General features: G+C 45.3%; 2 protein-coding genes across 2 annotated transcripts in view; one reads left to right on the top strand and one right to left on the bottom strand.

The window, feature by feature from the left end:
* Positions 1–6,187, bottom strand: part of COG5 (component of oligomeric golgi complex 5) — a 1,467,851-nt gene extending 1,461,664 nt beyond the window's left edge. Inside the window, exon 1 of the mRNA XM_078680311.1 lies at positions 6,039–6,187. Coding sequence (XP_078536437.1) covers positions 6,039–6,090 — 52 coding nt within the window. The 5' untranslated portion in view covers positions 6,091–6,187. The remainder of the gene's footprint in view (positions 1–6,038) is intronic.
* A 489-nt stretch (positions 6,188–6,676) lies between these two features.
* DUS4L (dihydrouridine synthase 4 like) overlaps positions 6,677–13,407 on the top strand; it is a 102,256-nt gene continuing 95,525 nt past the window's right edge. Inside the window, exon 1 of the mRNA XM_078680268.1 lies at positions 6,677–6,800. Within this exon, the coding sequence (XP_078536394.1) occupies positions 6,720–6,800 (81 nt within the window). The 5' untranslated portion in view covers positions 6,677–6,719. The remainder of the gene's footprint in view (positions 6,801–13,407) is intronic.

Genomic DNA, 13,407 nt, shown 5'->3' with positions numbered 1-13,407 from the left:
GAGAGAGAGAGAGAGAGAGAGAGAGACTGAGAATGGAACATGAGAGGATGTTGAGGGAGTTAGAAATCAAGGCCAAGGGCTTAGAAATCAATCCCTCTGGTGGCAGCGCACCGTCTGTGCCTTCAGAAGGCAGGGTATATATTCCCATGGATGTCATCAAGGATTTCCATAAAAGTGAGGATATTGGGCAGTGGTTTGCAGCCTATGAGATAGCAATGTTGGCCCACAGGGTCCCTGAGAAGGATTGGGGAGCTGGGTTGTGGGGCCGCTTTGTGACTGAGGGAAGGGATACTTTGATAGACCTTCCCCGTGAGAATAGGATGTATTATGTCCACATGAAGAAAGCACTGATGATAAGATATGGTTTGACTCCAGAACTCTATAGACAGAGGTTCAGGAATTGTAAGAAGCTGGAGGCAACCACTTGGGTAGAATATATATCTTTCTTTTGCAGAGCTATGGATGGTTGGGTGAGGGGTAGCAAAGTGGATAATTTTCAAGCGCTCTATGATTTGATTGCCATGGGGCACTTGTCTGCTAATTGTTTTCCAGAGCTACGCCAGCACCTTATTGATAGCAAGTTGACTAACCCTAGGAAGCTTGCTGAGGAGGCGGACCGCTGGGTCAGTACCAGGGTCCACAAGGGTCTTGTGGGAGACTCCGCCAAGGGTGGGCATGGTCCCCAGCAGAAGAGTGGGGGGGACAAGGGTAAACAGAGGGAGTTCCAGAAAGGGCCCCAAAGTAATTCCCAAGGGAACCAAGGTAAGGGTTCTCAGCCTCCCCCTGAGAAGAAGTCAGGATCCCGACAGGTAAACCTGTTCATAGGGGGCCTGTTACCTGCTTTCAGTGTAAGCAGGTGGGACACCGTTGGTATGATCCCGTGTCCCCAAAAGGGTCAGTATGTGCCACCCCATCAGATGGCAAGTGTAGCCCAGGGTAGGGAGGAGATGGGTGCCAAGGTGGGTGGGGTCCCGCAGATATGTCCCTTGTCTCATTAGGAGACTTTGAGATGGTCCCTAAAACTCAGCTGCCTGATAACACTAAAAAGTACAGGCAGTGGGTGACCATTAATGGCCATAGAGTGGAGGGTCTGAGAGACACCGGAGCCAGTGTGACAGCTGTCAAGTGTCACTTTGTGTCTGCAGAGCAGGTGGTCCCCAATACATTCATCCCAGTTGCTACCACTGACAACACAGAGAGCCATTGCAAAGTGGCTTAAGTTCCCTTTGAGTGGGGGGGGGTCTCTGGTACTCTTCAAGTAGCTGTGAGGCCAGCCATGCCTGTTGATTGTCTGTTAGGCAATGATTTAGAAAGCTCCCCTTGGGCTAAGGTGGAGAAGTCCTAATCGTGAATTACAGCCATTTTAGTTTTTCACTATTGCAAGGCTACCTGTTCTCCATAGGCCAGAATGGACTGTTAGATTATTACATTTTATAATCCTAACTGACTCAGGGAACATGTTAGAAAATCGAATTTAGTATGCCTGAACTCGAATGATAAAATACATCTTTTAGTAAAGTTGGTTTTAATATTCTGTGTTTAAAAATACCACTTTTAGAAAGTAGGTATTTTCTTGCCTAACTGTCCAGGCCTGCCTCTGCTAGGTTGTGTATTCCTTGTCTGGAGTTTTAAGTGACAGGGCCGGGGGACTCCAGGAGACAGGCTGGGGCAGCCCAATGGTGAATAGAAAGATCTGCATCTAGATGGGAGGGAGGAGTTGCACCTGGGACATGAATAGGGCTGGGCCTTCCCTCCACAAGGCTGGCTCCACCTTCTGGGGCGCGGCTGATGTTTCTGCCCTGCACTGTGAAAGGAGAGGATGAATCTTGTCAACAAAGTGCTCCAGGGCTGTGCCTTCCCTCCCCTGTGCTGGCTCCACCTCCTGTGGGGCGACTGATGTCTCTGCCCTGCACTGTGAAAGGAAGGAAGGAGTCATGTAAACAAAGTGTTCAGGAACTGGTTTGGACTAGGCAGAGGCCTCTCTGCCTAAGGAGAACCAAAGATTTTGGGGTATAAATATTGGGACCCAGTTCCAATAACTTTAGATCACTTATGGGAACAAGAAACCTTTTGCCAAGGAGAAGAACCAAGGAAGCTGCAAGAGTTTGGACTGCCCCTCTGCCAGTGTGCTTTTTGCTGGGTTGGCCTGCAGTGGTTTCTTTATTGCTAAGGGAAAGGAGAAGGAACTTTTTAAGGACTTTCATCATCTTACAGAATATTCTCCATGGTCTTGAACTTGTGCTTGCCTCCTGCTGAAGTCTCAGGGACAAAAGACTTCACCTCCAGCTCCCCTCAGAGTTTCCTTGCTAGGAATTCTTTTTGCCAAAGCCTGCGTGTCGCTGGGAGCTGGAAGCGCGACGCATCGAGAAGAAGCGTGACGCCGCCGCAGCTGAAATCGTCACATCACCAGAGAAGCGTGCCTCGCCGCATCTCCCAGGAAGCGTGTCTTCATCAAAGCTGCCTGCTGTCGCATCACCGGAGAAGCGTGACGCTATTGAGAGAGTCGCCATCGCATCATCAGAGGAGGGTGTCGCAGGGCCTGTCGCGGCTCCAAAGTACAGAGTCGTCGCAAGGCTGCCAGGGCGTCTACGCATCATCATCGCATCACCGCATCAAGGGCGCCATCTTCTCGCATCGCACCAGGATCATCGCATCACCATCTTGCGCATCGCAAGCCGAGAATCTACGCATCAACCCCGCACCGGTAAGGATCACAACGCATGCCCTACTCTGCGCAAGCATTTGGCACGACGCATCATTTCCCCTGGATCACCAAACCGAAGCATCTACCCTTTTGCGAGCCTTTTGTTCACTTTGCGTTACGCATCCAGGTACTTTGTGGAGAACTGTGTCGCATTTATCATCAACTTGAACTGAGCAACATTTATCATCTTTAAGTCAACTTTAAGTATAGTATTGTGGATTTTTGTTGTTTGAGGTCTTGTGTTAAGTCTATATAAAGAATACTTATTTTTATAAAACATGTGTTGTGTCCATCTGTAGTGTTTTCACTGTATGACTGTGTATATTCACAAATGCTTAACTCACTGCCTCTGAGATAAGCCTGTCTGCTTGTGACAAGCTACCAAGGGGGTGAGCAGGGTTTATTTAGGAGTGTAATCCCTTATCCTGACTTAGAAGTAAGGGTCCCTATTTGGACAAAGGTGAATACCATTGCCAACTAGAGACCCCCGGATCTAACAATACCCAATTGAGTGCCAAACACAGGAGAAAACTCTATGCGCTGCGTCGTCGTAAAGACCATATTCCCATTTACCTTCAGTTGTCCTGATCCCAAGAGAACATGGAAACACCGTAAACAACAATGGTCAAACAAAATGGCGGCACGTTAACGGCGCCAGCTGGCTTAAGGTGCATATGTGCACCAAACGTTGTTGCGCACTGATCAGCAGCAACTGATCAGAGCTGCTTCACTCCTCTTGTGCACAGAATGCGATGAGATTCCATGGAAATGGGCATCGCCAAAGCAGTACTCCACACAAGTAGGGCTCGTGCATATCTTGCACAGTAACTACAGCACTTTCTAAATTGAAATTGCAACGCATGTAATTGTAATTGAATGTACATGTAATTACCGACCAATACCCAACATCCCTACCCTGGGCAAACTCCTTGAAAAATGTGTACATCTTCAGCTTGGTAAACACATTGACCATTTCAATCTGCTCAACGAATACCAATCCGGCTTCCGTGCAGGACACAGTACTGAATCAGCTATGACCCACATATTAGAAGATGCACTACAAATCCTAGACCAAAACAAAGCCTGCTTACTCATCTTGCTCGACCTTTCCCCGGCATTTGACACCATGAAACACGACAACCTGCTAGACCTTCTGAAGCACAGAATGGGATTATCTGGAACTGTGCTAAATTGGTTCACCACGTTCCTCCAAAACAGATCTCAACGATTCAAGGTTAATCACTCCATGTCTGAACCCGTCCCAGTCACCTTAGGAGTCCCACAAGCATCATCCCTCTCTCCGACACTCTTCAATTTATTCATTGAACCACTCATCAAAATTCTCAACTCCTACAACATACAGTTTCATATGTATGCAGACGATACACAACTTTACTTAAAGATCCACTCACTAGAAGACATCAAATCTCTCAACACAACTCTAGGAAAAACTCTAACCTGGCTGGCCAAAAACCATCTGAAACTGAATACCCTCAAAACGGAATTCCTCCTAATCGCTCTTCCCTCCCAAGTACCCATAATTCAAGATTGGATCAAACACCTAACAGCACTCAATGGCCAACCTCTTATCGTCGACTCCGCGAAATCACTGGGAGTAACTCTGGACAGAAATCTACACATGCAGAAACACATCAGCATCGCAACAAAAGGAGCAAACTTTTAGTTGAACACCCTGAGAAAATTAAAACCTTTCCTGCCTGAAAAGGACTTCAAACTGTACAAGCTCTAGTTATCTCGAGAGTGGAATGTGGGAGTGTCTCTCTCTGCGGCCTTCCAAGATCCGCATTGGCTCCTTTAAGAGCCTCAATCAATGCAGCAGCTAGACTCATTACTGGCTCCAAAAGAAATGCTCACATATCCCCGGACCCAAGATCCCTCAACTGGCTACCTTTCGAAGCCAGAATTCAACTAAAAATCGCATGCATGGCGCATAAAGCCATTCATCACAACCCTCCCACCTACCTGGCACAAAAACTGGTGCCTTCATGTGGTAACAGAGCATCCAGAAGTGCCAATAACCTTTTACTGAAACCACAAAGATTCAACAAAAAGAAAACATACAATCGAGCTTTCTCAGGGATAGCGGCCAGGATCTTGAACAATTTGCCCCCAGAAACTAGACTGAATCCCTCTACTGCATCTTTCAAAAATTAAGTTAAATCCCTTCTTATGGCTAAATTCACTTGAGCTAGGTTTATCGTGATTATTACTCTTGATTTGTATGGAACTATATGTTATTTACTATATGCTTATGTATCCTCAATATTGACCTTGTAAAGGACTCTGATACCAGCATGGGTCTTGACCGCGCTATATAAAACTTTCAAAATAAATAAATTAAGTACTCATAAGAATTAGGTAGCGCTGAATTTCAAAGTGCGACCAATATCAAAATGCAGAATAATAGAAAGTGCCTGGCCTCATAAAACCGTGACACTCCCCTACCCCGACGTGCTGCCAGTTTCATTACACAAAACACACGCAAACTACGGGGTCCACTTTACCAACCGTTCGTTTGCTTTCGGCTTTCCAACGTGCAGCGTTTCAGGGAATGTAGCTTGCCAGTTAGATTGCCAATTTCTCTTGTTGGTAATCTTCACTTCAATACAGACATAAGGTTAAGCATGCCCTGGTAAGGGCCGACCGGTCTTGAGGTCACATCCTTGTCACCAAAATGTTGTAATATAAATGAGATCCAACAGGCCAGGTGTAGATAAGGTAAGATGGTTTATTAAGAAGTTAAGATCAAGAGCTGTAATGAAAAGCCCCACAAAGAGCAGCCTTCCTGCTGCTCAGCCCATACTCCAACTCATTCTCTCATGCATTCTACATTCCATGCATCACCACGCACTAACATTCCACTCCATATTCACTGGCTGCGCAGCAGGCATAAACAGCATACATTTTGGAACTGGGCCCAGGGCATGTGAACTCGGCCCCTTTTATTGGCAGGGTCACCTAACCAGTGACACCTGTGATGGATGAGTGTGGGGTCAGTGTTGAAGCCAACCCTCAAGGAGTGGCTGGTGGAAACACCTCTATTACAAAGACTATAACGTGACCAGCCGATCACTACAGGAAGGAAGCATTTTACCAAAAAGGAGAAAGAGAATGTTAAGATTACTGCCGACAAGTCTGCCTGCTCTACGGCATTCCCCCCTAATAAGTTGTGACAGCTCCAAGTTCTTCCTGGTAATCAGCACATTTCTGTGCGAGTCCTAGGGGACATTAACGGCAACTGTCAAGTAGGTGTACAGATGAAAGTAAATAGAAGTTGCAAGACCGTAAAGAAATTGAAGCCCATTGCACTTACCGTCCTGCAACATCTCTAGAGCCACCCAAATTGTCCCGCTGTCACCTGCCATGTTGGCCACCTTAAATCCGCCGGCACTGATGCTACATACAGCCTGCGTGGAAGCACGAAGACCATTCTCTCCAGAAAGAAGGCTAAAAGAAGAACGAGTCTGTATAACGATGACAGTTGGTTAAACAACTAGGCCAAACATAATCAAACTGAATAGCATTCATAAACACAAGCATTCAAGCGGTGACATTTTTCGGCAACTACTTCAGCGATAACGCCATATAAAAGTTTAAAACACTAAGGGATGAGCATTATTTAAAGTAATTTATCATTATATATTTTCCATCATTGATGTCCTAGAAAAAGGTCGAATGCGCATTTTAAGTCGTGTTTCCTTGTCGAAATTTATTCTGTTACAGCGACGAGACAACCCGATTGTATGACTTATTTTAAAAAAGAAAATCCTTAAATATTGAAGGTGTGTTTGCAAACAAGAAGCCTCAGTTTCTATTCTCTTCAGCTCACAGGCTATCAACTCGCATGGTGCCTCGTATTAGGTGTAAAGGGTAGGCTGACATAGCAAGATGGCCGCCATATTCACGCGAACCAGTCCTCATTCTGTGTCCATGAACAGTGGTGCAGGTCTGTGCTGAGGGGTTTACAGCACACCAGCACTTGGGTCCTGTACACATGAGCTCTGCTGAGAGCTGTCAAGCGCTTCACGAGACACTCCTATTTGTAGAAGTCACAAAACGGGCATCGGACTTAGAGGTATGTTTTTGTAAAACAATATGTGGTATGTTCATCAGGGCAAAGAAACTAACTGATCAGTGATACCTTCAGTATTTGTAGGGGCTCGCAAGACGCATTTTGGGGAAAATGGTTAAGAACAACAAGATGCACGGGTAAGATAGAACAAAATGACATCAGGTGTAGAAAAGCATGTTAGGTAAAGAGAGTAGAGGAAAGATAGAGAGAATGGTGAAGAGCAGACGAAGCGAAACCAGGAAGATGAGAGACAATTCATGAACTAGAGACAGAGGGTAGGTTAATACAGAGGTAGAAAGAAAGGCAAGCACGACTGAAATGCTCACGTGTTGTGTGACATTCATTCGGTCTTGACTTTTTGGTTAAAAATGTTTGCAATTTGTAGTTTTGCATTTTCTGTTATAGGCATGGTCAATGTGAATTACTGTAGGATGAAAATACATGTCAGGTGTATGTCTATAGTACTGTAAAGTAGACGCCTAGCTACAAAGCAAGATGCCATTGTGCAATAGAGGTAATAATACATTCCAAAGGAGAAAGTTTAGGGAGGAAGAAAATAATACAACGTTCGATCTGCTGTATTGCGTAGAGGAGTTAAAGGGTTTGGAGCATGAAGAACAATTCGCAACAATACGATAGGCATTATTAGACATAATGTAGCAGAGTATAATAAGCCAACGAGGGAGGGTAGTTTGGCATTATGAAGTAGTGTAGGAAAGAGAGCGGGTAGAGGGCAGAATAGTGAGTTGCAACTGTGTTGGGAAATAGGAGAACAATTGAGCTTGGGAATGGGATTGTAGCATTAGGGTAGTAGATGTTGGCATGGAGCTGGCAACGTGGGTACGAGTTGTCAGCGGGGTGGGGGTGTTAGGGGGCAAAGTCAAGATTGTGGGGTACTCCAGATAAATCCAAGAGCCCAAAAAGTTACATTGTAACAAGGGATTGCTTGAAAACGGGGGTCTACCTCTTATCTAGAGAAAAGCAGGTGTCTGTGGTGTATTTTGACTTGTATGAAGTTTCACACCTTCAGAGCATAGCGCAAGCAGCGTAGGCATCTAGTCTTCTCTTAATAAGTATCCTCCTCTCTAGTCTGGCCATGCAATTGCTATGTTTTTTGCCAAACTATCTAGATGTCACCAACTTCTAGATGTACCACAGTACAGATGGCTTGCCTCTTATGAAACAAAGTTGCCTTGAGTTGGCAGACATCTGGAGTAGGCTGGAGTATGTTGGAGTATGTTATTCCCTAAATACCTTCCCACTCTATACCTCTACAAACACACACCTAAAATATAACATAACAAATATGAATAATTCACATTTTACCTAATTAGCAATTAAATAATTAATAACAAATTAATGATTAATTATCTAAAAGTATTTATGCTGTTGAGCTCCGATACAAGGGTTTTTACATTACTGCTGGGCTTAGATGAGGATTATAGTGGGTGGTTTGAGCGATGTTTTTGAAGAATTTGCTTCTTATCTTCATTGTTGTTCATTGACTTTGATGATGTTGATCTGTGCTCGCCCCATCCTCCATAGCCATGCTGGGTGATAGTAAAATCAGTGAAAGTATTTGAATTAGTAGGTGAGAGGATATTGCTAAAGTTTTAATCGCCATCTTAGCTTCTGTCCAATCGTCACCAAAGCGAACATTCATGCATAAAATGAGTTCTGTTGTAATCTGTTGGCTGCCGTTGTTATAATCTTCATACTAAACAGTACAAAAGTCTTCACTAACTTTATGGTAATGAATGTCCAAGACTCAAGCACTTTTGTGCCATTGAGCAAGGAATAACTTCTTTGAGCAATTTAGCTAATGATGCAATATTCCATTATTATGTCTGTATAATTGAAGCACCTTCTGACTCTGTCTGTAGCACTCGTTCAACTTCTTCCTCATTTATTGATTTGCTCTTGAAATATAATCCCGCAGAAAATGTGCACAAATGATGATCAGAAGAAAAAGACTGTTAAACATCATATTAGAATAGTCATTAAAGAAGTTACTTTCAAATGGGCCTTGCCACAGCCATGAGCACCCCTTTAACGTATCTTAATCTTACACCTCAAGTATATTTTTCCACACCCTTGAGCGCTCTCATAAGAAGTCGATTTTTAGCATTCATGTTAAACCAGGTTGCTCTGATACATATCACTTGTGCTAAGGCAAAAACATCTTCAGCTTCAATGTAATAACTCCTATGGAGAACCACCCATATTTTGTCTCTTGATCTTGGCTTGGCCTGCATAGCAAAAAGTTGTTAAAAAAATCTTCACCTGAACAAAGGCTAAAACAGTGAAAGATTCTTTCAAAATATGTGTGTGGAGTCTTTGCAACCAAATCTGGACTGAAATGCTTTTCCATTGAATCCACCACTTGTAAACAATGTTGTTGATTCTAGCCCTTATATTGGTAGCCATGTTGGTGCAAAGTTTCATTGTTAGACTTGGCTTTTTTAGTGGGTTCACCCCCAGACATTTTGATTTTTGGCCTCCTTTTTTTAACTTGTTTTTGTTGGTTTTAAGGACTCTGGGCACTTTACCACTGCTATTCATTGCTATTTATGATCTCCATGTAAATTGTGTTTATGGATTGATGTTTCTTTGATTGGCTAATCTGATTTACTACTAGGGCACATGTGTGCCCAGGGTCTGTAAATCCAATGCTTCTTGTGGGTGTACAGCACTGATTGCGCCACCCACACCAGGCGCCTATCAAAGGGGTTCTCAGGCCTGCCTCTGCACTGTCTGAATGCCAGTTTTAACTGCCATGTCAACCTGGCAAGAGCACCCACCTGCCATGTCCTAACCTTCCTTTTCTTACATGTAAGACACCCCTCAGGTAGGCCCAAGATACCCCTATGGGCTAAGTGCAGTGTATGTGAAAGGTAGGACTGGTGTGTGTTACATGTCCTGCTAGCAAAATACGGCTATTAGTTTTTCACTATTACAAGACTATCCGTCTCATAGGTTAACATGGGAGTTGCTTTGTAACATCTTACAAGCTTAACTTTACATGGGGACACGATAGATAAATGGAGTTTAAGCTTCATTAACTCAGAATTTAAAGATGCATTTTTTAGTAGTGTTGGTTTTTTATATTGTGTGTTTGAAAATGCCAAGTGAGCATTTCCCTGCTTAACCATCGTGTGTGCCTCTGCCGTTTGTGTATTCCCTGTCTGGGTTAGAGTGACAGGAGCAGGGGACGTGCATTTGCACTAGACAGACACTGGGGGCTTGAGGTGTGTTCTGCCTTTGCTGGGTGACTCACAGCCAGGCTGAATAGACGTGGCTGCATTTAGAGTAGTGGGAGGAGTTGTTGCTTGCTCCTGAATGGACTGTGGCTACCTCTTACGAAGATGTCTCCACCTCTAGTGGTGAACTTGGTCTGAGCCAGGCAAAACTGGTTTATTTGTACCAGAAGAACTTTGTTTGTACCAACTTCAAAGGATAATGTGGTATAAATATTGGGCCCCCTACCCCAGAACTTTAGATTACTTCAGGACTAAGTAACCTGCCAGGAGGAAGAGCTGGAAGAGCTGCCAGGAGCAGTACTGCCCCTTTGCTGTTGTGCTTTGTTGGGTTGGCCTGCCTGCAGTTGCTGCTTCTGTCTTGAGAAGGGAGAGGACTGGACTGTTCTTTCTGCATTCTAAGTATCTCCAAGTGCTTGATGTAGAGCTTACCTCCTGTTGGAATTCTCAGGGTAATCAAAAACGTCAACATCTTCTGGGTACCTGTTTCTGGAACTGGATGTTTCAGCTGCCACAGAGGAGAAAAGGTAACCCGATGCCATCAAAGACACTGCTCCTGGCTCCTTGAGCTGAAGGCACCGCAGAAGGCACCGCCGAACTTCGCACCGCAACCCTGGTCTGACCGACAACGCCGTCCGATGCCGCCACCGAGCCGCTGCTTACACCGTGACCTGTGGGTACCGCCCTCCACACCACCTCACTTCACAACTCCGCCCTGGTATCCCCGATGATACTGTGACTCCATCACCTATGTCGCTGCCTGCACCGTGACCTGTGGACAACGCTTGTGGAGAACACAGAGCACTGTCCCGATTCGTACCGCAGCCCTGGTCTCACCAACAACACTGCTCCAAGCTGACATTGACGACGCTGCCTGCACCCTGGTTTGGGGGCACTGCTCGTAAGTTACACAACGCACCGCCTTTTCCCCCATTGCAGCCTTGACCCACTGACGTTAGTGGCATCGACTCCAGTTTGTCAACCGGCGCCACTGCCTGCACTGCGACCTGTGTGCCCCACACACCGTATTGCTCTGTCTCGCACTACACCCTTGGGTCTACCGACGACAGTGCTTCAGCAACGACGATGCCGCTGCCTGCACCGTGATCTTTTGACTGGGTGTGAGTGTTTGATTGGTTCAGATGCTCCGTCCATCACCACCCCCTTTTGTACCGCTTTTGGCCGCCATAAGTGTGGCAGGGTATGCTCAGACGTGAGTCCCTTGCTCACTTTGCCACTGGATTCAAGCAAGCCGGGCTGAAGACGGCTTTAATTCCAGAAACCGGTCCTCGGAAGCTTGTTTCCGGTCCAGGGAAGGCATGGCTTGGCAGTTCGGGCTGGACTGTTCTCATGAGGCACAGGGTCAGACTGATTTGCATATAGCCATGTCTGAACTGGGGTGGCAGAGTGGACTAAAGAACGGTGATGGATTAAACCCAGATCTTTTGACTGGGTGTGAGTGTTTGATTGGTTCAGATGCTCCGTCCATCACCACCCCCTTTTGTACCGCTGTTGGCAACAGAACGAGCACAGCCCCACTTCACACCGCAGCCCTGGTCTCACCGATGCCGCTGGACAACCGTCACCAAGCTACTGCCTGCACCATTACCCGAGGGCACCGCATGTTGTACCGCTTTGCTTCACACTGCAGCCTTGATGCCTGCAGTCGCTCCTGATTTCAAACTCAAGTTAGGCCTGCAACCCGTGTGACTTCAAGGGCCCGACAACACCTGCACCGACTCATGGAACCAACGCGTGCAGACACCGCTCCTTCGGATCTCACTGCAAAGTCTGTCGCCATGCATCTTCAAAGGTATTGCTTTACATGTCTCCCCGACGCTGTAGCTGGCCCGCGATGCTGCAGGCGGCCAAAACTGTTGGATTTGTTTGCTCACGATGCCGTGATAGCCCCAAACGGAGCTATCGACTTCAAGGAACTGTATATAAAGTCTATTTTTGCTTTATTGGTATTTGGATTACTGTATGTTGGATTTTTATCATTTTGGGTCTTGTTTTACACATATAAATATTTTTCTAAAACTGTTGTGGTGTCCTTTTGCAGTGTTTTCACTATATTATTGTTTGTTATATGCAATTGCTTTACATATTGCCTATGAGAAAAGCCTGACTGCTCGTGCCAAGCTACCAAGGGGATGAGCAGAGGTTATTTTAGGCCTGTAATCCCATTATCCTGACTAGAGTGGTGCATGCTGCCTGGCTTAGGTGCATGCCATAGCCAACCTGGAAAAAACATTTCTAACATGCATTCACTGTTTTAAAGTCTTTATGAATCCCTGTTTGCGGTCTCCCCGCCCAATTCACCACAGCAAACCTCTACCTTCCTAAATAGAATGTGGACATGGGTATCTTACCCACCCTTTTTATACCCTAACATATAGTTGAGTCTGTCAGTTTCCAAAATGTCCTATCGGCTAGCCTCCTGATCTAACTAAATAAAACACACTCTATATTAATTGTTCTACTGATGCTAAACCAGGTCCCCATATCACAGCATCTAAAGAAGGGAAACTGCAGTCGAAAAGGCTTTATTTCAATGATAGAGTAAAAGTCAGATTTGGACCCCTGCCATGGCGATCGGATAGTTAGTCCTACCTCTATCATAATCAGCCCCTAAGTCTGTCGTGTGACTTATGACACTTGAAAATCATAAGTCAAACATAAACACCTACAACCCTAAATGAGCTACTTAAATTTTTTATCTCTGTTTATTAACTTTTGAATACAGTAAAAGTGTTCACATACATACATTTGTGCTGAACTGCATGGAATCCATTAATCATCTCCCATGCAAAGTCCCATGCAATAAGGGTTGTGTCAGTTTCTACAACAATATTTGCAGAGCGTGCTGTCCAGGCACCCCAGACTTTACTATGATTCTCCCGGCACCCTCCTGATTTGTATTCAAATTATACCACTGTGGCTCAGTATTCCATGCCAAGTGTCCACTCTGATAGCGAGGTGGCCTATTTGGGCCTCAAGTTCTGTGCAATGTTTCTTTTAGTGATAATGAAACCCAATACTGCAAATAGTCTGGTGCTCTGTCTGCCACCCCATTCATCTATCAACCTCAACAGGGGAGCCAAATCAGCCTTTAGGGGAGAGGATGTAGCCTTACGGCTGGAGCAGTCAACCTCAAAGCTGGGGAACCGGGTTCGAGTCTCAGCAACGACGCTTAACATCCTGAGATTCTGGGCTAGCAGAGATAAAAAAAAAAATGAAGGAACATAAAGATTACCTGACCCAACAGAATATGTCCAAATTACAAAAGGATGTCAAAAGATCTGACAGAGAAAAAGTATACCCCTACATAAAAGAAGACAACCCGGCACAAA

This window comes from Lissotriton helveticus, chromosome 1_1 (assembly GCF_964261635.1).
Source record: "Lissotriton helveticus chromosome 1_1, aLisHel1.1, whole genome shotgun sequence".
NCBI lineage: Eukaryota > Metazoa > Chordata > Amphibia > Caudata > Salamandridae > Lissotriton > Lissotriton helveticus.
The sequence above is the reverse complement of the archived record's forward strand: the minus strand, read 5'-3'. Positions and strand labels throughout refer to the sequence as shown.